Here is a 21,694-nt window from a genome sequence, read left to right on the forward strand (position 1 = left end):
GGCCTTCCTGAGTGTGGCTGGGGCAGCAGGGGAAGGGAGCGGGCCCCTGGAACCTGTGGTGCCTGCCCAGAGCTCCTACCCTTCCACCCGGGACTTGGGCCCCTCAGCCTCTCCAGTCTAGGCTACACTCCACGTGACCTTGGGCTCAGACCTTCCTGGAGCCACAGGCTGAAAACAGGTTGCTGTGAACTGGGCAGCTGTGTCAGGTGACAGTGTAGACAGCTGTGTGGCTGGACTGAGAGCTTCACGGAGAAGACACCTGGGCTGGGTCCCCCAACACTGAGATTGGAAGCCTCCTTCTGCCACTCAACCTGTCCAGCCACTCCCCATCTGTGCTCCAGGAAGTCCCCCATCCAGGTGACTCTCCACAAGCTGGGTGCTTGGCTCCGTCGCTCCTCGTGCTTAGGACTCCATGGCCCCGGTGGTCTGCCCCAGAGGAAGTGGGGAGCACCAGGCCTGATGCCACCCCAAAACTCAGCACCAAGGCCCCATGATCAAGGATGTCCCCAAGCAGCTCCCCAGCACCACCCACAGCTGCACTCCAGGCTTGGACCCCCTGCCCCCAAGGTTTGGCCATCACAACGGTCTCCCATCTCCGCCACAGCCCTCCGAGCTGGGAGCCTGCGGCCCAGCCCAGGACAGGACTGACTTGTGTGCCTGCCCTGATTTAAAGCCTGTAGGCTCTGGGCAGAAGCTTCATACCCACCCAGGCGGCTGAGCTGGGTGTTGGAGGGCAGGGTGGCCACACCCTCACCGGGCTGCAGAGCTCCCTGGACCTGAACAACCCAGGAATCTGGGGACCCGCCCCCACAAGCTCTCAGACTCAGTCAACCTGACAGGCAGGTCTGGCGTGTCCTTGAGTCCTCATATCCAGGAGCCACCCTCGAGTGGGTGGCAGTTCCTCCTGCCGGTGAGGAGCGGGCCAAATGGGAGAAGGTCAGTAAAACCTGCATCAGGAAGGAGGCTTCTTCAGGCTGCAAACTGTCCAGCTCCAGCACTGGGCTTGGGCTGCAGAGAGCCCCTGAGGGTGGGAGGCAGAGCAGCCTGGACTACAAGGCCCTGGGAGCCCCAGCCTTGGACCCAAGTGACCACTGACCATGGCAAACACGATCTCAGGAGCCCTGGCCGTGGCCAGCCCCTGGCAGTTCGGGGTCCTCCCCAAGGACCCTGGGTGGAATCTCAAGTGTCAGCCCCCACAGTCCATGCCTAGTGCCACTTCAGGCGGTTTATTGAGGTTTCAGTGTTGCGGTAGGGGATGTGGCACGCACACACGCATGTATATACGCTCACACACACATACATATGTACTGAAGGATACTTTCCACACACAAGCACATCCCCACAGACTGAACACAGCGTCTGTCTCTGAGAAGGAGCTATGGCCCTTTGGGGCCTGGCACATCCTGAGCTGGCCATGTCCCAAGCTTCTTCAGGGGGCTTGGCAGACTCGGCAGGCACCGGGATGAGAGTCCTCAGCCTCCCCCTGCCCCTCGCGGCAGAAACCCCAGGATCCTGAGGCGTTCCGTCTCTGGCCCAGGGCACAAGGCTTCCAATGGCTTGGGAGCACGAGTCTGCTATGACCGCCGGCTCTTCTGTTGTCTAGCCTGAGCTGACCTTGGTGGCCCTTGCTCGTGTCATCAGAGCCCAGGACCGGGCTGGCAGTGGACAGTCACTCTGGGGGCAGATGCTGCTACCTCCAGTTCTGCCTCAGGGGGGCAACTGTGGAGAGGGCACAGGCTGAGGGGGCTGAGGGCCCACAGGAGGACCTCATCCTACCCAAAGTGGAGGAGACAGACATACCCTCCGGGCTCAGGCTGGACACAAGGGCAGGACTCCGGGAAGCTCCTGGGAAGGGCTCTCCCCTGGTTGGAGGCATGAGGTCCTGTGGGGGAAAGCCAGTCAGCTTGGAGCTGGGCTGGGCCCCCCACGGCCCCCACCCGCCTTGGGGCCACTCTGACCTGCGTGCCAGGGGCGGCCCCTGTCTGCTGGATGAACTGCTGCAGGTTACACTGTCGCAGCTCCCGGTTCAGCTCCTCGAGCTCCTGGGCCTGGGCCTGGGGCACACGGGACCCTCAGGGGGCACAGCCACGGGGCTCCAGGACCCTCCCTGGTCTGACCCTGAGGCCAACCCCCAGATCCACCGAGGCAGCGCAGCCAGTCCCGGGAGCTCACCTGGAGGGCCTGCTCTGCAGCCTCCAGAGCCCTGCTCACCAGGGCCAGGCTGGCCTGCATCTCCGCACTCCGCCGTTCCTGGGCGGCCAGGTCCTGGCGCAGGCGCTCGGCAGCAGACTCGGAGGGCGAAGGGGGCCCAGGGGCCTCTGTGGCCAGCTGCAGCTGGGCCTCCAGGGCACGAGCCTGGGCGTCCAGGGCCTGCAGTCGGGCGGCGTGCTCGGCAGTGGCCGCGCTCAGCGCCTGCAGCCGCGCCTGGCCCTCCCTCTCCCGCGCCTGCTCCCGCCGCAGCTCCTGCTCCCAGAAGGCCTCCTGGCCCAGCTCCGCCGCGTTCCTTTGCACCCTCCGCTCCAGGCCCTGCAGGTCTTCACAGCAGCCTGGCATGGGTGCTACAGAGGCCACAGGCTCGGGCAGCGCTGCGCTGGAGGCCAGCCTGGGGCACCCGAGGCTGAAGGTCAGTCCTCTGTGGGACTCACGGCCCAGCGCTGGTCTTGGCTTTGAGGGAAGGCTGGCGCGGATTGGGCAGCGCTCAGGGGGCGGGCAGCTGTCTGAGGAGGGCCTCCCAGTAAGGCTGGGCCCTGTCCGCCTCAGGACAAACTGGACATCGCTGGCAAACTGTCCGCAGGTAGCCTGAGCACCCATTGGACACTCCTGGGGCAGCAGCTGCCGTTCCTTCTCCCTGAGGCGCTGCACGAGCACGAAACGGCCCGTCTGGCCTGGGGGGCAGGGGGAGAGGGGTCAGCCTGTACTCCCCCCCCCCACACCTGTGTCTGCCTAGGCTGAGGAACTGGGGGAGGGCCAGAGGGATCAGCTACCAGCCCCACCCTCCCTGGGAGAAGACAGGGCCAGAGGGCCAGGACCCACCCCAGGTCCACCTGTTGGGCCTGTCTGTCCCTGAGGGGACTCACCTATGGCTTGAGCGAGCGCGATGACCACTTCTTGACAGGTCGTCCGCTCCGAGACCCCACAGACCACTCGCTGGATGCCGTCCACCCACACCTTCAGCTCCATCGCCGCAGTCCCAGAGAGCATATCCCTGTCGTGCAGGTTAAGGCCACAGGGTCAAGCCCTGCTTGGCCCTCCCCTGCTGGCTCCTCCTGGCCTGTGCCTCACCCCCAGAACTGGTTTAGGGCTGCCGCCCTGCTCTCCTGTGCCCAGCCCTACCCGCAGGCCACACATTCCTGGGGTGGGGGTAGTCAAGACCAGCCCCCCAAAGCGGGAAGCAATCTGCCTTCCAGGAGCCCTCGGAGGCTTCCCCACCCCACTTCCCAGCCTCCTCTCGCCCCGCCCCTCTCCCGGAGAATCATTAACCAGATGCAGGACTTCCTGCCCCCCCACGCCCCAGTCACCTGGCACGGGAACAGTGCCCCTCCCGCAGGGCGCCGTCCCCAGTCACCTAAGGGCGCTCTACGCAAACTTGGCAACTCGCTGCCATGGGAACGCACCCTCCCCGGCGACTCACACCTCGGCCCTCCGAACCCACCGAGCCTGGCGCAGGCAGCCCCCTCCCATTCCCACTGATCGCAGTGCTCGCCCCGGAGGCCGCCTCGCCCACAGCGGGGCGGGCGCAGGTGCGGCGCGGCACCCGACACACTGCCTGGCTGCTGCGCCTCCGAGTTGCGGCTCGCGCCTGCCAGAGGCCGCGCTCGCACTCAGGAGGCTTCGGAACTCCGGGCGGCTCACCTGGGCTCCCGCCGGCCTCCGAGACCAGGACTCGAACCGGTTCCTTCCCAAGCGCCCGGCGCCGCCGCAACCTGCCGCCTCCAGCGCGGCGGGAGCGCCCCTGACCACGACCCATTGGCTCGCAGCCCGAGCGCTCAGCCCCTCCCTTCAGGCCCCTATTGGCTTCTCGATGCGCCCAGCCCACCTAGCGCACACGCCCATTGGTCACCTTCCTTGTGCCCCGCCTCTATTCATTGGCTTCCCGCCGCCCCGCCCCCCAACGAGGCCCAGGTATGGGCGGGGCTAAGCGGCGCGGAGGGGCGGGTTGAGTCCCCTGCACTCACCGCCGAAGCCCGCGAACTACGCGGAAGCGCGTCCGAGCTGGCGGCCCACGGGCGGCGGCGCGTGGGGCAGGTGTCTGACCCCGATCCAGGACCCACTTCCTCAGAAGCCGCCCAGTCTGACGGGTTTCCCACTAGGCAGGGGGCGCCAGCCTGGGACCCCACGAGCCCGCCGCCGCGCAGAGAACCCTCCCCGATGCGCCCCCAGGTCCCCCCCGACCCTGCTCCCTCGGGGTCCGCGTCGACAGTCGTGGGCACAGGGATCAGGGGCGGTGAGCCCCCCGATGTGCAGTTGGAGCGCCGCCGGCCCTCTGGCTGCAGCCGGACTAACAGTCCTGGTGGGGGCGGGAGCCCGCTCCGAGGTTGCTGGGGACCGAGGCACCGGCTCTTTGTCGGAGGCTTACTCCCACCCACTCTGTGCCCAGTGGGGCCGGTGCCCTCCCGAGCTGTGGGCACTGCTCTACCTGGCCCGCGGGACAGCCCACGCCCGGCGGCAGCCAGGGTCCTCCGCCTCAGCGCTCCCCGTGGGGGGTCAGCCTGGGCAGCGGGCGGTCTCCGCCTGCCCAGCACAGGAGGCACCCCACCCACCCACCCAGGGACAGAAGCGGAAAGTCTGAGTAAACGAAGGGCGGAGGAATGAAGGGGGGTGGGAGCAAAGGCTGGAGGGCACGTGTCTTGCCGGTCAGGTCTGGGGCCTCGCCTTTGTTCCAGGGCAGAGGGAACAGTTGTCATGGTGATGGGAGTGTCCCCAGGGGTCCCTGCCCTGGCCCAGGTGGTGGACATAGGCAGGGGAAGGTGAGGTTTCGGGCTCGGGGTTAGGTAGGCGGGCCTTGGGCACTGAGGGCAGAGGGTAGGAGGCAGTCGAGCCCCCGGCCCCTCAGTCGGGCAAGCCCCACCCCAGCTCCTCCGCCCTGTCCACTGCTCTCCCCCCACCTGTCAGCTCAGCCAGGGAGCTCCGAGTCCCCAGGAGGGTGGTAGGGCAGCAGAGTCCCCCATGCTCACTGTCCATCTCCACGGTCAGGGTGGGCGGCCCTGGGGGTGCCTCTCTGGAATGCTGGGCTGAGCCATGACTGAGGCAGGCCTCGCTGGTCACTCTGTGGTCTCCCGGGCCTTCCGGGGTTAGTCGGGCAGCAGGTCAACCTCTTATAGCTTCTCCTTCTGGCTGGACCAGCCCCTGGGGGAGGGGGGAGGGGGCCCAGCACTCTCTCAGGGCCATGGTCTGGGGTCTCCCGGGAGGCTCCTGGTAACAAACAGCCCCTCCCTTCCTGAGAGTTGGTATCCATGGCAATGCTAGGGGCCTTTCTGTCCCCAGGCCTGCCTGGGTTTCAGGCCTCAGGTGAGCGTTGGAGGTAGGGCCCTGTGTCTGGGGGGGGGGCGGCCAGGGGCATGGGTGTCCTGGGTAAAGGACCAGCACCTGTGGGGACACTTGCTGTAGGCTGGGAGACATCTCAGAACCTGGAGGGCAAGGGTGATAGGGAGGCCCAGGTGACGCGTTGATTGGGGTGTGACCTGCTGCCCTGGCCGGGTCAGAAACACACCCAAGTGACCCACAGCCTGGTGTCCTGTGGAGCAGACACACACCCACACCCACACCCATGGGACTCTTGGAGAGGCACCCCGCCGGTGCCGTCTGGGCTGTCAGCCACGCAGACGTGCACGTGGTCACGTGAGGAGGGCCCACACACGGGACACAGGGCAGACAGCCCCCCCCCCCCCCCTCAGCTCCTCCAAGAACATGACGCGTGGCCCTGAGTCTGGCCTCAAGGGTGGAGAAGCCAAGAAAGGGGCTCCCTCATCTCTGGGGAACGAAGAGCCAGTCAGTGGCCACCGGAGCCTCCCCGCTGGCACACCTGCAGACCTGGTGGCTCCCAAAGGCCGGAAGGACACCAAGGCCACCCCCACACGAGTGGGCCTGCAGTAAGGAGGGGAGGGAGACATGGTCAGCCGCGCGAGCCGGGCCGGCTAGAGGGCAGGGCCTGGTCAAGCGGCTCGGGTGCTGGCTTTGTAGGTCCGCCCCCAAGGTCCTGGACCCCCGCCCTCTGCAGCTGCCGTTGGGGCAGCGGGAACTGGATATCCAAGCTCTGCGGTATGCCGCCCAGGACCGACAGGATGCCCGGCACCGCCGCATCCTGCAGGAGGTGGCTGGGCTGCCGCCCGAGAGGTCGGTGGCTGAAGCCGGCCCCCAGCCCCACCCAGCCCTGGCCCTAACTGCTGGTTTCTATCTGACCCCAGCCACTGGGCCTGGCCCAGAAGTCACCCTGACCCTGACCCTGGCCTGTGCTGTGCCTCGAGCCCTAGCCTTTACCGGACTCTGATCCTCCATCCTAACCCTGAAAGAGTCGCCATGCCTTAGACCTGCCTGGACCCTAAGCTTGAACATGTCTGTGGTGCTGAGCTCGACCTGGGTCCCGCCTCCATCCGGGCCTCCCAGAGCTTGACTGGCCCAGCCCAGAAGCACTGGGGGCCCTTGGGCCCCTGCAGCTCCTCTCCTTGGCTGCTGACCCAGAGGTGGGGGCCACTGAGATCGCCCCTTCTCCCAGGGGCCCTCACAGTCAGGACAGGTTCCTGCGGGCCCAGGTCCAGAAGCTGACCCTGGAGCTGGAAGAACAAAAGGAACGGGCCCAGCTGGTGAGGGGGCCGGGGAGATGGGCAGGGGTTGGCCTGGGCAGGTGGGGTCCGAGAAGACCCCACGCCACCCGCGGGCTCCCCCGGGGCAGGAGAGGGATCGCCTGGAGGAGCAGCTGCTGCAGACCCAGACCTCGCTGCAGCAGCGGGAGGCCGAGCTGCAGGCCTTGCACAAGTCCTGCCTCGTGAAGCTGGCCCACTCCTCCTGGGTGGGCCGCATGCTCCGCTCGTCCACCGGCAGCGTGGAGGTGAGCCTGCACCCCTGGGCCCGCCCTCCTGCCTCCCATGTCCCCTCCCCGGCCCTCCTTGGGCTTCCCCCCACCCCCCACCGCCTGCCAACTTGCCCAGTCCCGGTCTGTGCTTCCTGGGGGGCTCTGGCCTGGCCTCCCTCGGGCTGCCTCTGGGGGGGAACCTGGGACGGGGAGGCGGCAGGAGCCCCCGTCCGGCTCGCCTGACACTCGGCAAGTGTATCAGCTTCAGGTGCTCGTGAGGCTGAAGGGGAGGGATGCCCTGCCCCCCGCCCCTGCCCGCTGGCCTCCCGTCCCTCTCGCAGGTGGTGACAGCAGAGACCCTGGTGGACCCCAGCGACTCCTCGGAGAATGACGAGGCCTCCCCGGGTCGGGAGGTGAGCCCGGGGGGGGGCGTGTGTGTGTGCGGCCCCGCGGGGCCGTGGGAGGCGAGGGCCAGACGCCTGTCGCCTCCCGGCCAGGGCTTCCGGCTGGAGGACGTGGACTGGAACACCATCGCCCACCGCTACCCCAACCTCCTCGCCAACATCAAGTCCAATTCGGATTACAAGTGACGGCACTGGGCAGGGGCTCCTGCCGGGCGGGGGGTGGGGAGGGCGGGCTCGCCTTGGCGGTTGTGGACCCCAGTCTGCGTCCCACCCTCAGCGTTCCCAGACGAACCCGCTGGACCCTGCGAGAGCCAGTTCACTGACCTCTGGAGCTGGGCAGGGCTCTGGGCCACCCCTGCTCTGCTATGAGCCCCTTTCCCAGCCTGGGTCCTGGGGTCCTGATCACCACTTGGGGTGCCCAGCCCGCCTTGGAGCGGAAGCCGGGCCGCCTGTGAGCACCCTGTGGCCCGCAGGCACCCCCGGCCCCGGACGCCCCCACGGCTCCCAGTGGACTCACTGCCCGACGAGTGTGGCCCGGAGTCGAGCGGAAGACAGCACCGTCTCAAGAGTGTGGAGTGGGACTCCGGGACCTTCGTGGGCTCCGACAACTCCCGGGGCGCCAACTCGGACTCCAGCAGCTGGCCGCTGGACGAGCGGAGTGGTGTGCAGAAGGCGACAGGGCACCCGCTCCGGTCGCCGGGCCACATTTCTTTCCAGCACATAGGGCCACCAGGCAGGAGCCTCCGCAGGGACTCGGATGCAGAGCCTGAAGGTGGGGTGGGGCGGGGCGGGGCTCCCCGTTTGGGCTGCACTCACTGTCCGACGCCCTGGAGGAGGTCCTGCAGAGCCTGGCCTTCCCTGGAGCCCAGGGTGGGGTGGCTGCTGGGGCCCCTCCCGCCGAATCTTCGGGGGTCAGGGTGGTCTGGAGGCCTCTGAGCTCTGCGCAGTGTGTCCCAAGTGCTTCGAGCTACCCCTCTGCTCCTCTTAGCCCCCAGAGCCCAGCCACCGCCTGCCCTGGAGGGGACCCCTGAGGCTGCTGCTCTCCCACGTGGACCCCCCAGGGCACTGCAGGCCAGTGGGTTCCCCAGCAGATGCTCCATATGGGGGTCCCCCTTCTGAACAGGACCTCCGGAACAGGAGGTCTCTCCAGGCTCCTCTGGAACCCACTCAGACCAGCCGGGCAAGGTGGGGGCCACAGACGCGGACCACGGGCCTTCAGCGCACCCTTGGAGGTGAGGGGGGTGCGGTTTGGAGGAGCACAGCAGGGAGGCCCCGGGGTTCCCCAGCAGGAGGGGCCCTGACCTGCCACACCCTCCCCAGCGAGACCTCCTCCTGCGTGAAGATCGTGGCCGTGAGCCTCAGCAAGGGGTTCGTCCGCATCCTCAACGAGTCCGCGGAGGAGACGGCCGACCTGGGCGGCTCCACGCTGCAGCAGCTCGAGGGCGACTTCCCCGTGCGCACCTACCGCTTCCCACCCCACACGCTGCTGGAGCCGCAGCACCACGTCACGGTGCGCCCCACTCACCGCCAGCCCGCGCGCCCCCGCCCCTCGCCCAAGCCCCTCACCCATGCCCGGCGCTGTCCCCAGGTATGGGGGGAGGGGCCCGGCTGCACCAAGAAGCAGCCGGGCCCCTCGTCCGTGGGCCGGAAGCCTGCCCACTTTCACCCCAGCCCGAGCTTCGTGACTCTTCTCCTGAGCCCCAAGGGCGAGGTCAGTGTGGGTCCCAATGGGGGGCCAGGTGGGGTGGTTGTGGGGAGGCCTCCCTGGGTCAGGTGACCTTCGGCCCCTGCTGCCCACAGGTTTTGAGCAAGTACCAGGCCCCGCTCTGCCCGGTCCCCACCTTGAGGATCTTCGATGACACCGACTTGTCCATCGACCGCTTCCTACTCTCAGAGGCCCAGCCCAGGGCCGATGCGCAGCAGCAGCGGCGCCCGCCCCGACTCTCGGGCAAGCGTCGGAGGCGGGAGGCCAGGGCGCAGAGCCGGAGGCCCAGGTGGGGACCGCGCGTCCCTCGGTCTCGGTCTCGGCCTCCTCCCCAGGCCCCGCCCCACCCGAGAACACCGTCCCTCAGACCCGGCAGGAGCACTCGCCACTTCTGCACCCCCACCCCCCGCCCCTCGCTAGGCTCCCCACGGGCTGGCTCCAGCCCTCACGATTCTGTCACCCCAGCAGGACACAGGCCCTGCCCCCGTGCTTGACCGCCAGCAAGCTCTCCGGCCTGCAGGACGCGCCGGTGCCGCCCGAGCACGTGGAGACCGACGACGCACGGGTGCTGCTGCCTGCCATCGCCGGTGAGCGCGCAGGGATACGGAGGGAGGGCGCGCAGGGATATGGAGGGAGGGCCCCCGCAGGGAGGGGGAGGCCGGCCCACACCCCCCATCACTGTCCCACACAGAGGACGGGCCGAGCCTCACGGTCTACCGGTATAAGATGAAGCCCACCGTCCGAGTGAGTGTGCCCACAGTGGGTGCCCGGGGGTGGGGAGACTGCTCCCGCCTGCCCCGCCCCTCCACCTGGCCTGCCTCTCAGGGCCCACGCCCCCCAGGTGTGCCGGAAGAGCGTGGACCGGGGCTGCCCGATGGTGGCGCTGTCGGTGCAGAGCAGGGCCAACAGCAGGTTCCGCTTACCCGGCTGCCCGCCCATCACCGTGGACGCGTGCAGGCGGGTGTAGGCCGGGCAGTCCAGGCGCCTGCACTTGCTGGCCAGCTCCGTGACACCAACCGGCCAGCGCCGGGCGGGGCGCCGGGAGGCCGTGCGGGCGCGAAGAGGCAGTGGCAGGAGGCAGGCGGTGTCAGCTGCGTAATTTACTGAACCAATGTCACCTACCAAGTAAACTGCATTTCTGTGCACCCGGAAGTCGAAGGTGACTCTCTTGGTCTCCAGACTTCCCGCCCCAAGAGGACGAACCTAGGCGTCCGTGGGGATGCGAGGCCTGGCCCCACACCTCTGTGCCCATGGCAAGTGCCCTGGGGGGCCTGGGACCACAGTGCCCCCACGGTGGCCGGGGGCCCTGCCAGGAGTGGACTGGACAGCTCAGTCCTGGAAGAAGTGGGCAGCCAGGCCGTCCTGGGCTCTCCCTCACTTGTCCCCAACAACAGGGGCCTCTCCTGGTCCCGCCCACCTCCTGTCCCAGGACACCCTCCAGACGCTCTGGGTGTCCGGAGGCTGCTCAGCCAAGCTGGGGCGCTCGTGGCCAGGGTCCTGGCCAGCTGGGCAGTGGGCGGGGGCTTCCGCTAGGGGTGGGATTGGGCTGGCGTGATCGGGTTCAGGTGCGGCAGGCACCTCAGGGCCGTGGGTCTGGCTGCGGCTGCGGTGTCTGGTGCTGCCTTTGGGCCCGGACATCCTGGGGCTCGAGGGCCCGGTCCGGAGGCCAGCTCCAGGGCTCTCAGAGCGGCCACTGTGGCCAGCCCCTGACCGAGGCCAGGCCCTGAGCCGCCCAGGGCCCGGAGCCGACGCCCCCGGAACTGCAGGTCTTTGGACGTCCAGCAGCTGCTGTTCGAGTCAGGTGGCATGGGGACCTTGGGGGGAGAGGGGAGCAGGTTATAGCCCCAGGTCCCAGAAGGCCCTGGAAAGCAAGGAAAGGGGTTGTCAGACAAGGGTCCCGCCAGGAACTGCCAGGCGGGCCCCCCCGCCCGCAGGCAGATCTGCAGAGTCCACTGCGGCCCCTCCCCTGACCCTTCACCCCAGGCACCACCTCCCCACCCCCCTCCCCGTGCTCCCCAGGGAAGCCCTGGCCCCTCCCTCGTCAGCATCCCCTCGGACCCTCACTTGAGCTGGAGTCAGCTCCAGGAAGGCGGAGGCCACAGGCCCGGGCTCTGGCTTTGGGTCACTGGGGCCTGCTGGAGGGCAGTGGCCCTTGGCCGCGTCCTAACCCTCCCCTGTATATAGGGCCCCAGCACCTGCCTCGGGGTCGACTGGGCAGGGCCACCTGGCACCCACCAGGACCCAGCCTGGAATGGGAGGCCCTGAGTCCCCACCGTCTGCCCCCGCTCTGGCCGCCTCTGCGGGCTGCCCTGCCTGCCGCTCACCCGCCACTGCTCCACTGGGCGGCTGGCCTTTGACCCCCTCAACTACCTGATCTCAGGGTCCACCCTCTCTGGCCCCTCCCCCAGGCACCTGGCCCTGTCCCGCGATGGGGAGGGCACAGGAGGGTCGCTGGAAAACCTTCAGCCTGTGCTCCTGCTTACCATGCCCCTCCCCGGGGCAAACCCCACCCCCACCCCCCGCCTTCCACCAGGTGGATCAGACCCCTCCTCCAGGAAGCCTCCCTGGGCCACCCGGGGTGAGGGGTGTGGTTCTGCTGCACAGCTGCCTGGGTTGGCCCCGCTCAGCCGCGTCCCTGGGGGAGGGCCCCCGGCTCACTGGCCAGTTCTGTGGCCTGAGTCCAGCACAGGCCCTGTCCGAAGGACAAAGGGGGGCACCCTGCCCTGCCCACCCGGTAGGCTCTGTCCCTCGGCTGGCACCTGGCCCTGGGCCTGTCCTGCTCACAGCTCCTGGCCTCTCACGGCCCCTGCCGCTGGCCCTTTGCTGGCTGCCGCCTTTCTGTCTCTCGTTCATCCCTGGTGGCCTCGTGGTCCCATGGGCTCAGGGGAGGGGCACCTGGAATCGTCCCCTCTGTTCTGAGCCCCCCACCCACAGGAGATGACCTCCAGGGGCCACAGCCGCTCTCTGAGCCTGGGGAGCGAGGGCCCGTGCTGACCTGGCGTGGGGGCGGGGTCTCTCTCGGTACCTGGGGCCAGGCTTGGGGAGCTGGGGGAAGTCCCGGGCCCTGTCCCATCCTGTTGTTCTTCGAGGCCCCCCTGTGAGCCCCGGGGGGCTGCTGCTCCCTCCGGCCCGGAATTCAGGTGCCTGCGGGAGGGGAAGGGGAGAGGCTGCAGCCCTGCCACCTGGGGAGCCAGTCCCAAATGAGTGTGGCTCTGGGATGGTGCCCCGGCCTCAGGTCCCCGTGACCGGGGCCTCCAGCCACCCTGGGGACCAGTGACCCCCCCCCCAGCCAGGGCCCCCACCGGACAGGACGTGCGGGAGGCTCAGTGCAGGGAGAAGCACCCACCGTAGGTGCCGCTGCTCCCTCCACGTCCGAGGTCCAGCCGCGGTGGCTGGGAGGTCACAGCTCTCCGCAGGGCCAGGCCCCGGGGTGGAGGCCCGGGCGACCAGGTCTTCCAGCCTGGGTGGGGGCAGCTGCTCTAGGGGCACTCCAGCCTGAGGAGGGAGAGGGCTGGTTGGGGAGCGTGGCCTTGGAGGGGCTGGGGGGCCGGCAGGCTGAGCGGAGAAAGACTCCGTCGGCTGCAGAGGGCATGGGGTGCGGGGGCTGGCCCTGCAGTGGCGATGGCAGGGGGCTGGGACGCTGTCCACCCTGGAGGGGGGCCCAGGATGCTGGCCCGTTTTGGGGGCTGAAGCCGAGGTCGTGGGTGCACAGCGCCAGCCCTGGGGGCCCGGCCCCCGGGGGGCAGGGCATACCTGGCACCGGTGCTGACGCTCCCGGAGGCCTTTGGTGGGGTTCCCACAGAGGACCTGGCCTGCACCTGCAGAAGAAGGTGTGCTGGGCCTGGCCGGGGCTCAGGGGCGGCAGGGTGGGCCTCCTGCCCAGGGGGTCTGTTACCGTGCGTGAGGTCACTGGCGTCGTCCTCCAGGGCCGGGTTCTTGGGGTGCAGACCTTCAGGCGGGGGACCTCCCGGGACCAGGAGGGAGAGGGGCCAAGGCCTGGGAGCCCTGGGCACGGGCAGGGATCGCTCGGGGCCCAATCTCCGAGTGGGGTCTCCATGGGGGCCGTCTGCCCAAAGGTTAGAACCGGAGGTCACCAAGGACCATGCCAACTAGCCAGCCCCAGAGCCCCCAAGACTCTCCCACAGACCAGGGACCCCCCACCACCCAGGTGTGGGACCTCCTCTTTCTCTCTGATGGGGGGTGCCCCCGGGAAGGTGTGCTGGCCAGGGGGGCAGGTATGCAGGGCCCTGGGACGGGCGGTTAAGGCAGGGAAGGGGCATTACATGAGGCCATCCATTTCTGCAAGGCCTGGGGGCGGGGGGCTGGTGGGAGACAGCTTTGGTCTTGGGGCCGCTGTGGGGTAGAGGCACCTCCGGGAGCTCGGGGGGCGAGATCACCAGGCTGGGGGTGGGGCAGCCCGTGCCAGAGGCCAGGCGTGCGGGCGGCTGCCGTACCCAGCCTGGGACGCAGGCTGTCCAGGATGCTGCCCTCCTTGATGGCCTCCTTCACCATGAGCCAGTCCTGGTCCAGCTTCCGGGAGGCTGGCAGACCTGTGTGCGTGGCAGGCCTCTCGTCCAGGACCTGCAGCTGGGGGATGAGCTTCCTCACCTCTGCCCTGTAGTTGTAGCCCTGGGGCACCTGCAGAGCAGAGAGGGGTAGCAGGCCTGGGGCTGGGGACCCTTCAGCCTGCTCTATCCTGGGGCTGCTTTGCCAGGCCCACTGTGGGGCGTGACCAGGGAGCCGGAGCAGTGGGGCTGACCCGCCCTGCCAGGCTGCCTGGGCCAGTCTTGGGCTCCAGGGACTTCGGGGACACTGGGCTCTCACCCACGTGATCTCACTGTCCGGGTTCATGGCCAGGGTCCAGCAGAGCCCTCTGGCCTGTGCAGCCGCCCTGAGCTCAGAGCCCCAGCCCAGGTGGCCAGAGCAGCAGCTGCCAGGGCGGGTGGTGTGAGCTCCCACTGGCCATGGGTGTGCACAGGCTTGTGGGGGTGGGGCAGCTCGGGACCGGGCCTGCGTGCATGCGTGTGTGAGTGGGTACACACGATCCCGCAGCACAGGGCACGTGTGGGGTTTGGTCCCAGCCTGGAGGACACCCTGGCAGCTGCCGGGCCTCCGGCGGCAGGAGAGAACGAGGCCCCGGCAAATGGCAGTAGCGTGCTGGCTCACCCCCGGGCACAGGAGGGCCAGGGGCCGGAACCACAGGGCCCCGCCCCTCCCTCGCCCACCACACGCACCTTGTCAGAGGGGCGTGGCCGCAGGCACACCAGGTTGCCCTCCAGGGTGAGCGTGGCCAGCCGCGGGCACAGTTGCAGGTAGCGCACCTGCCCCAGGTCCTCCACGCCGTTGCCCTCCAGGTCCAGCACCTCCAGCTGCTCGAGCAGGCACAGCGGGCTGAGGTCCGAGAGGTCGTTGTAGGAGGCGTACAGCTCCTGGGCAGCAGGGGGGCCTCAGCCGGGGCCTGGCCGGGCGCCCTCCCAGCCCTGGGTGCCACAGACCCACCTGCAGGGCCGGGAAGCAGCCGATGCCGTCCAGGTCAGCCAGGCCACAGCGAGCCAGCCACAGCACCTGCAGGTGGCCCAGGGAGGTGCCCAGGTCTCTGTGGGGGGCAGGGTGGGGTGGTCAGTGTTTCCCTGGGGAGGAGAGCTGGGCTGCGGCCACCACGGCCCGGTGCTGTGCATGGTGCCAAGCCGCCGCCCACATCGAGCTGTGTCCAGGTGCAGGGGCAGCTGTGAGTGTGGCTCGAGGCAGCCTCTGGGCCGAGGAAGGGGCTCCCTGCCTTCCCCCTTCTCTGCAGCCCCTGGTCTTGAGCGGCAGGATGCCCTGCACCCTCTCCTCTCCCCGGAGGGCCCTGGCACCGCCGGACGGGGGGCTCCCTGAAACCCGCTTTGCTCCAAGCCAGAGACGGGTCCGACTTTCCTGGGCTGTGCCCTTTGCAGCCCCTTGGGGCAAACAGGGACCGTGCACCTGCCCTCAGTCTCGAGTTCCACCTTTTCACCGGATGGTGGACGTGCAGTTGTGCCGGTCGCCTCTGCCTGGTGAGGCCGAGCCAGCTGCTCTGCTCACGGCACACCGACGGCCCTCCACGAGACCCCCAGCTCTGCCCCTCTCGGCGCAGGGACGTTCCAAATCCTCAGGCCTTGCTTGGTGTTGGGGCACCCACCAGAGCCCCCCCACCACAGGCTGGGGACCCTTCACCCAAGGTCTGTGGGCATCTTCGGGCACTACACGGTGGGTCCTTGGAGACCCCGTCAGCCACACGACCCGGCGAGAGGGGCCTGACCCTGAGTGCAGGCCCTGGTGTCTCCCTCAGCAGGTGCCTCTGACGGGGGGTGGGGGGTGGGGGTTGGGCATCAACGCCAGCCAGGCTGGAGGGACGCCTCGGGCCGGCAGCTGGACCGCAGGACAGCCAGGGGTCTCTCCATGGAGACCTACCCAGTTGAGACCGCACCCTGACTGAGCTCACCCTTCCCCCCCCCGCGGGACCCTGCCCCTGTCCCCGCCCTGTGGTCCCCAGGACGGCCACTCACCTCACAGAGCCCAGGCGGCTGTCATTCAGCTTCAGCTGGCTGAGGTTGGGCAGGTGCAGCCCTGTGGGGCCACAGTGAAGGGCTGGGGGCAGGCCCGGTGACCCCCTCCCCAGCTCCCTGTGCCCTGCTGCCCTTGGCTCTGCCGCCTGGTGGCCGCTCTGAGGCCCAGAGTGACCGCTCCGTCTGCGGCCAGGCCCAAGGGAAACACATGGGGCAGGCGCAGGTGTACCTGAGTCAGCAGGGCCATGTGGGGGGAGCCCCGGGCCCCTGGGCTCCAGGAGCTGGCTTGGAGGAGGGCAGCCAGCAGGCATGGGTGGGGCCACCAAACCCTAGGTCCTGCCCCCAGCCATCTCCCAGGGCCCACCCGTGGTCAGCCCGGTACCCCCAGACCACAGCCTCCATCGGCCGGTGTCCTTGTGTGTCCCAGGTTCCCCGAGAAAAGGTTCGGGGCTCCTGACTCCTACAAAGGACTGGGCCCTGGCCCTGCGGGACCGTGCCCCCTCCTGTCCCGGGAGAGAGGAGTGCAGGGCAGGCCTGTGGGTGGGGTGCAGGGGTCCACACCGCAGAGCCTGGCTGTTAGGCCCCAGCAGTGCGGCCAGCCTGGCCGTGACGGTGGTGGGCGGGGACAGTGCGGGCTCTCACCGAAGTTGCCCAGGCTGTGCTCGCGGGTATCGACGCACATCTCCAGCACGGTGACCAGCCGGAGGTTGTCCACCTGGGCCAGGGTCCGCTGTGGAAACCCGTGGGGAGTCAGCCCGGAACACTGGACAGCGGTGCCTCCCTCCCCGGATCCTGCCCGAGGCCATTCTTGACTCATTCCCGCCTGGCCCGGGAGGCTCCTGGTGTGTGGTGCCGGGCAGCTCAGGCCAGGCCCCCTCTGGCCCCAGCAAGGCGCCCTGGTGGTCACTGCCTGCCGGACTCCACTCCTCACTCTCCCTGGGCGTAGCCAGGCTGGACCCAGCCCCACCCTTTCCTGCTGTCCAGGGTGGGGATGCAGAAGGACCAGAGTGAGCTGGTGGGTGGGCTCGTCTGACGGACAGCTGCCTGCCGGACAGGGCACAGGGGAGGAGTGGGCACTACAGGCATGGCTGGAGGGTCACATAAGTGTCACTGAGCGGCCAGCAGGAGGCATGGGAGGGGGCATGGTGCGAGTGTCCTGTCCACCTGCAGCGGCCAGAGAGCTGGGCCCCGTGTCTGAGTTGGCCAGGAAGGTTGGTGGGCTCCTTGGGCAGCGAGGCTGCATGTTGGTGGCACATCGCTGAGCGTCCCCGAGGAATGCTGTGGGTGTAAGCGGGGTGCAGCGAGGCAGGGCCCAGGGTTGGCACGGTCCACGCCTCACCACGGCCAGTGGTGGACAAGAGGTGGGCCAGGGAGGGAGGTGGGGATGCTGGGGGGTGCAGGGCTGCCCAGGGGGGTTGCCGGGTGGGGACCTGCGGCCAGAGAGCTCTGTAGAACCCACGGGCTGAGGGTAGGGGACGAGGGCAACAGTGAGCTCCCCCCAGATTTGGGACAAAGCCTTCAGCAGCCACCCAGAGGTGATGGGTGTGATGCTAGCAGGTCGTGATGTCATTTATCTCCCTCGCTGCGTGCCCTGCAGGCCCTGTGCCTGGGCCCCAGCCACCCCTGTCTCCCACCAGCACAGATGAGTGGTGTCCCCTTGCATTCACAGAGTGGCCCCGAGAGCCTCGGGCAGGGTGGGTGCTCATTAAATACCTGAGGAGTTCCTGCCTAGCTCAGCCCCTGTCGTGGCCTGAAGGCCTGGGGGACCCCTGTTTTCCCAAGCACCTGGGGTCGGTCCTGAGGGCGGGGCACACACGGGGGACAAGGCCAGTGGGGCCAGGTCAGAGGGCGGGCCAGGCACCAGCCCAGCACATCATGCCACGCAGGCCCCTACAGCCTGGGTCCCCAGCCCCGAGTGCCCCGCACTCACCAGTCGGGCGGGGGACAGGCACTCCTCCACCAGCCGCTTGCCCAGGCCTTCCCTGCCGTCTGGGTCCTTGCTCTGCGGGCGGGGGTTGTGCAGGCCCTGCCAGCTCAGCTCCCGCACCTGGATGCTGGCCGTGCTGGGCCGAGGCCCAAGGGCCCTGTCCCGGGTCTTGTCCATTCACATCCAGCCTGCGGGACAGGCACAGGGGTGCTCAGCATGTCCCCACACCCGGCCCCGGGCCGGAGAGGGCCCCCAGGCGCCCTCGCCTGCTCTGCCTGCCTAGGGGGGGTCTCACCACCTCCTTCCTGGGCTTTGGCTCATAGCCCTGCCTGGGTGGGCCACCCTCCCTGTATTCCTTCAGAGCCCACACGAGGGGAGCGGGCTCCAGACCACGTTTGCTTAGCTGCCCGCCGTGACCTGCAGCAGGCCGCACCGCCCCGGGCCCTGGGCTGTGCTTTCGCCACCTGGTGGTTCCTGAGCCTGAGGGCCCAGGACCGGGGTCTCGGGCATTTGGCCCACCTGCCCCTGTGCCCACCGAGGCCCCTCACCCGCAGGCAGAAGCCTTTTTCTTCAGTGGGTCACACATCCGGGCATGGGGGTGGCATGTGGCCTCAGGCGGTACCTGCAAGAGAAAGCAGGTTGGCCCGGCCCTGGCCCAGGACGAGGCGGGAGCACAGGACGCAGGGGCTGTCGGCCTCAGCCCTTTCCACCACCCTGACGGCGGGCGACCTGGCCTGGCGGGGGGGCCAGGAGACAGCCAGGTGGGCCAGAGGGGCTGAGGTTCTTCCAACGCCAGTGCCTGGTTTTTGTTCCAGTCCCCACTGGCCCCAGACCTTGGAATCATCTGGGGGGGGGGCCAGCCCCACGAGTCTGCCTACGACACCCTGGCCACCTCCCTCCGTCTTGCGTGGAGGCTCCCTGACCCCCGACCCCCCACCCCCATGCTCCCTACCACCCTTCCTGGATGGACCGTCCTTATGAGACTGGCCAGTCTACAGCCCTCTGTGGTTTACGCTGTGTTGGGTTGAGCGAGCTCCTCGCCCCGAGACAGGTGGGCTCTGAGTGGGGCAGGACGCCCACCGTACACCAGAGGGGCTCTCGGATGCTGGCCCGGGAGCTCGTGGTGCCACCGTGCATGCCTGCCAGCCCCTGGGGACACTCAAGATCCGTCACAGCCACAGACCCCCAACCCGGCCCTCGAGAGGCCGGGCTGTGTGGGGGTGCTGGGCCCTGAGACAGGCTGCACAGGCCCCCGGTGCCTCAGGGCCCTTATCTGGAAGGGGACCCCCACAGGGAAAGCCCACGGAGGCCAAAGTTCTGCAGGCGAGCCCCGACATAGAGTCTCATGGAGCCTCTGGCCGGGATTTCTTTCCAGAAGTTCCCTCTGCCACCGCCTCTCTCCAGCTGGTGAATGTAAGGCCCCAGGCCTTGCAGGAGGGCCCCACCCCTCCCTCCGCCCCCTGGGAAGAGGCTGCCCACGTTTACCCCAGGCCTGCCAGCTTCGGGCCTTGGGGGGGGGGGGGGGGCTGGCCGGGTTCTGTTCCCAGGGTCCTTGCAGGCAGTTCTAAGGGAAGAGCCTGAGGTGCCGCCCTGGACGAGGCCCCACGGACCTGTCCGGTCTGGCCCAAAGGTCCTGGGGCCCAAGGAGCAGGGCTGTGGCTCCCACCCCTGCACTGTCCCCTCACGACCCTGTGCTGCCCGAGGCTGCACACACTGTTCACAGCCGTGTCCACGTGGCCCTGCCACCCCTCTGTCTCTGCAGCCCAGGCTGGCGCCAGCCCCTGGCCTGGCTCGGCACTGCTCGGGGTCCCCTCCACCACTCCATCCCCCACCACTCGGGGAGAGGCTCCGAAGTCAGGGTCTGTTCCCCTCTAAGTCACCACCATGGAGACCCTCCTACCCCAGAGTCTGTTTCCTGCCTCATCTCCCCCGGGGGCAGGGCTGGGGCCCTGCAGCCCCAGTGACGGGCCCTCTTACAGCATGGGGGGGGGGCTGCAGGCAGGGTCCTCAGGGAACCCAATTTGACATCTGGGGATATCATGGAGTTCCCTCCCCACTGGCTTTGCTGCTTAGTTCTCGCGCCTCAGTTTCCCCTCTGGTCCCAGGAAGATAGTGAAGCCTGAAGCCCAGGACTCAAAGGTGCCCTCGGCTCTCACCTGAGGGCTCTGCCCCAGTGCCCCGGCCTTGCGGGCTCGGCCCTGGGCGCCCTCTGCTCTCTCCCATACGAGGTTGTTCTTCCGGCCGGGAGGTTGCGGGACTTGGACGCCATGGCAACGGGGGGCAGGACCTCGTTTGAATAATCAAATATTCATGAGCCGTGGAATCACCCCAGCACCACCGGGCCGAGCCACACCTCTTAGCAACGGTTGCTATGGCAGGCCGGAGGGGGCAAGGGCAGGGCAGGGGGCGAGGGCACGGCCGCGGGCGGGGGACCCCCCAGCAGGGGCTGCCGGGCTCGCGCGTGGGCGCCACTCGAGCTGCAGTGGAGAAGAGACGCCATCAGGCCGGGGGGTGGGTGCAGATCCTCCAAGTGTCAGCCCCTGGTAAAGGCGATCTGTATTGGACTCGCGCCCACCTTTCCTAGGCGTGAGGCCCCCGGGAGGGTCGTCCGGAGAGCGAGATTTACCTCCACCAGCACGTGAGGCCGAGGCCACGTTAAAAGGAAGCGCCGTGGGGAAGGACCCCCTGGGCACAGGGAAACGAAAACCTGGATACCTGGAGGACAGGCCAGGTCCGCGCCCACAAGGGACGCCGCCGCTCCGTTTCATTGATCAGCCTTTAGTTAGCGTCTACGCGCGTCTGGAGCGATCGGGATGTGTTCCCGCCGCGGCTCAGTGCGCGGCCCGGCCATCCGGACACCACCACAGCACCTGGGGTGGGTGCCGTCGTGGGGGCGGGGGCAACCCCCCAGGGGCGCGCCAGGGTCACGGCCGGCAGTGGGATGAGCGCAGGGGAAGGGCACCGGAGCTTTAGTTGGAGGGGGTCTGGTGGAGAGGGGTGGACGGTGGTGGTTGAGCCTTACATTGCACTACGCCTTTCTTGATTGTAAATAGGGTGTTTATGCGTTACTCTATAAATTTAAGAAATGTTAAAACATGTCTTCCTTAGAGTTTTCAAAGAAGCCAGTATTGTACACGTGTGTGCTTCGGGTGAGGGAGAGTTCACACTCCAACGGCGACTTTTGCGTTGGATTTGTGGGGCACCGTTTGTTAATCGGGCCACACAGCGAGCTTCTTCTGCAGGTCTGGACCTCCGGGTCTGGGGGAAGCGGCACGGGGCGGGCCGGCAGCTTGTAGGGCCTGTCCAGTTTGGGAGAGGTTACGGGCGAGAGGGTGACAGGCTGCGCACGACGTGAGGCGTAAGTTCCCAGCCGGACTCGCTCGTCCGCGGACTCAGATGCCCCCGCTCAGCCCAGGCGCTCCAGCACCGCCTGCCCCTGGGCGCACAGCCGTGCCCCGCCCAAGCTGCCAGGCGTCCTGGTGGGGGAGCAGCCGTCCCGGAGCCACCTGCGGGGAAGGGGGTGCAGGGCAGCCGTGTCCCCTGCCACTGAGGATTCCAGGCTCCTGGCGCAGTTCCAGCCTGCTCCTGGCGCCCGACCCTCGATCTGGCGGTCTCTCCGCCTTCTCCAGCCAGAATCCTGCAGGGCGCCCGTGGTACTGACCCTGCGGGCTCCGCCCTCCCTGAGGACTGTTTCTTCCGTTCTCGGCCCACCGGTGGGCTGCGAGGCGCAGAGAAGACCTCCGAGGGCGCAGGCGCAGCTGCAGCTGCGCGCGCCAACGAGGTGCCGAGGAGTTCGGCGCGGGGGCAGGAGCAGCTCAAGGGCCTGGAGCGGGGACCCCAGCGACCCCGCCCCAGCCCACACCCGGCAGCCGACTCGCTCCTCCGCACATCCTCTATCTCTCTGGCCTGGGAAAGTCCGGGCCTTCCCTCTTGGAGAGGTCGTTGGGTTGGGACGCTCGGCTCGAGCCCCGCACCTCCCCTCCCGCGCCGGCGGCAACACCTCCCCCCCGTCCCCGGGCCACGGCCCACGAGGGCCAACTAGCCCGGCACCGCCCTCCGCGCCTTCCGCTCCCGGAAGCCCCGCCCGCCGCGGCCTCTGAAGGGCGGGCCCCTCTGCCAACC

The 21,694-nt window shown here is 68.5% G+C and overlaps 3 protein-coding genes across 10 annotated transcripts; 1 reads left to right on the forward strand and 2 right to left on the reverse strand.

The window, feature by feature from the left end:
• Positions 1–1,209: 1,209 nt before the first annotated feature.
• RASSF7 (Ras association domain family member 7) lies at positions 1,210–4,198 on the reverse strand. Of its 4 annotated transcripts, none has more exons than XM_036029917.1 (6): positions 4,176–4,198; positions 3,078–3,205; positions 2,173–2,885; positions 1,959–2,054; positions 1,801–1,882; positions 1,210–1,719 (listed from the first exon to the last, which is right to left on the reverse strand). In XM_036029917.1, exons 2-6 carry the CDS (start codon positions 3,199–3,201, stop codon positions 1,691–1,693), a joined length of 1,044 nt encoding a protein of 347 aa, XP_035885810.1. In that variant the 5' UTR covers positions 3,202–3,205; positions 4,176–4,198; the 3' UTR covers positions 1,210–1,690. The 4 variants fall into 4 exon arrangements, with proteins under 4 accessions (XP_035885810.1, XP_028371876.1, XP_035885809.1 ...); XM_028516075.2 differs by lacking the exon at positions 4,176–4,198 and adding an exon at positions 3,853–3,999 and having other exon boundaries at positions 3,078–3,210; XM_036029916.1 differs by lacking the exon at positions 4,176–4,198 and adding an exon at positions 3,853–3,968.
• Positions 4,199–5,658: 1,460 nt separating this feature from the next.
• LMNTD2 (lamin tail domain containing 2) lies at positions 5,659–10,261 on the forward strand. The gene is made up of 12 exons (XM_036030041.1): positions 5,659–6,089; positions 6,181–6,333; positions 6,713–6,800; positions 6,890–7,045; positions 7,351–7,422; positions 7,507–7,595; positions 7,887–8,324; positions 8,361–8,370; positions 8,402–9,124; positions 9,214–9,593; positions 9,718–9,862; positions 9,960–10,261. Exons 1-12 carry the CDS (start codon positions 5,908–5,910, stop codon positions 10,083–10,085), a joined length of 2,562 nt encoding a protein of 853 aa, XP_035885934.1. The 5' UTR covers positions 5,659–5,907; the 3' UTR covers positions 10,086–10,261.
• On the reverse strand, positions 10,204–21,620 carry LRRC56 (leucine rich repeat containing 56). Of its 5 annotated transcripts, none has more exons than XM_028517076.2 (13): positions 19,729–21,620; positions 18,121–18,194; positions 17,576–17,760; positions 16,288–16,375; positions 15,646–15,706; positions 14,618–14,714; positions 14,353–14,547; positions 13,573–13,756; positions 13,014–13,184; positions 12,872–12,936; positions 12,465–12,613; positions 12,144–12,262; positions 10,204–10,932 (listed from the first exon to the last, which is right to left on the reverse strand). In XM_028517076.2, the coding sequence occupies exons 3-13, from the start codon at positions 17,747–17,749 to the stop codon at positions 10,916–10,918; spliced, it is 1,320 nt and encodes a 439-aa protein (XP_028372877.1). In that variant the 5' UTR covers positions 17,750–17,760; positions 18,121–18,194; positions 19,729–21,620; the 3' UTR covers positions 10,204–10,915. The 5 variants fall into 5 exon arrangements, with proteins under 5 accessions (XP_028372877.1, XP_028372876.1, XP_028372875.1 ...); XM_028517075.2 differs by having other exon boundaries at positions 10,204–10,979; XM_028517074.2 differs by having other exon boundaries at positions 10,204–10,979; positions 12,114–12,262.
• Between the last annotated feature and the right edge of the window lie 74 nt (positions 21,621–21,694).

The sequence above is a fragment of the Phyllostomus discolor genome, chromosome 6 (genome assembly GCF_004126475.2).
Source record: "Phyllostomus discolor isolate MPI-MPIP mPhyDis1 chromosome 6, mPhyDis1.pri.v3, whole genome shotgun sequence".
In the NCBI taxonomy this organism is placed as follows: Eukaryota; Metazoa; Chordata; class Mammalia; order Chiroptera; family Phyllostomidae; genus Phyllostomus; species Phyllostomus discolor.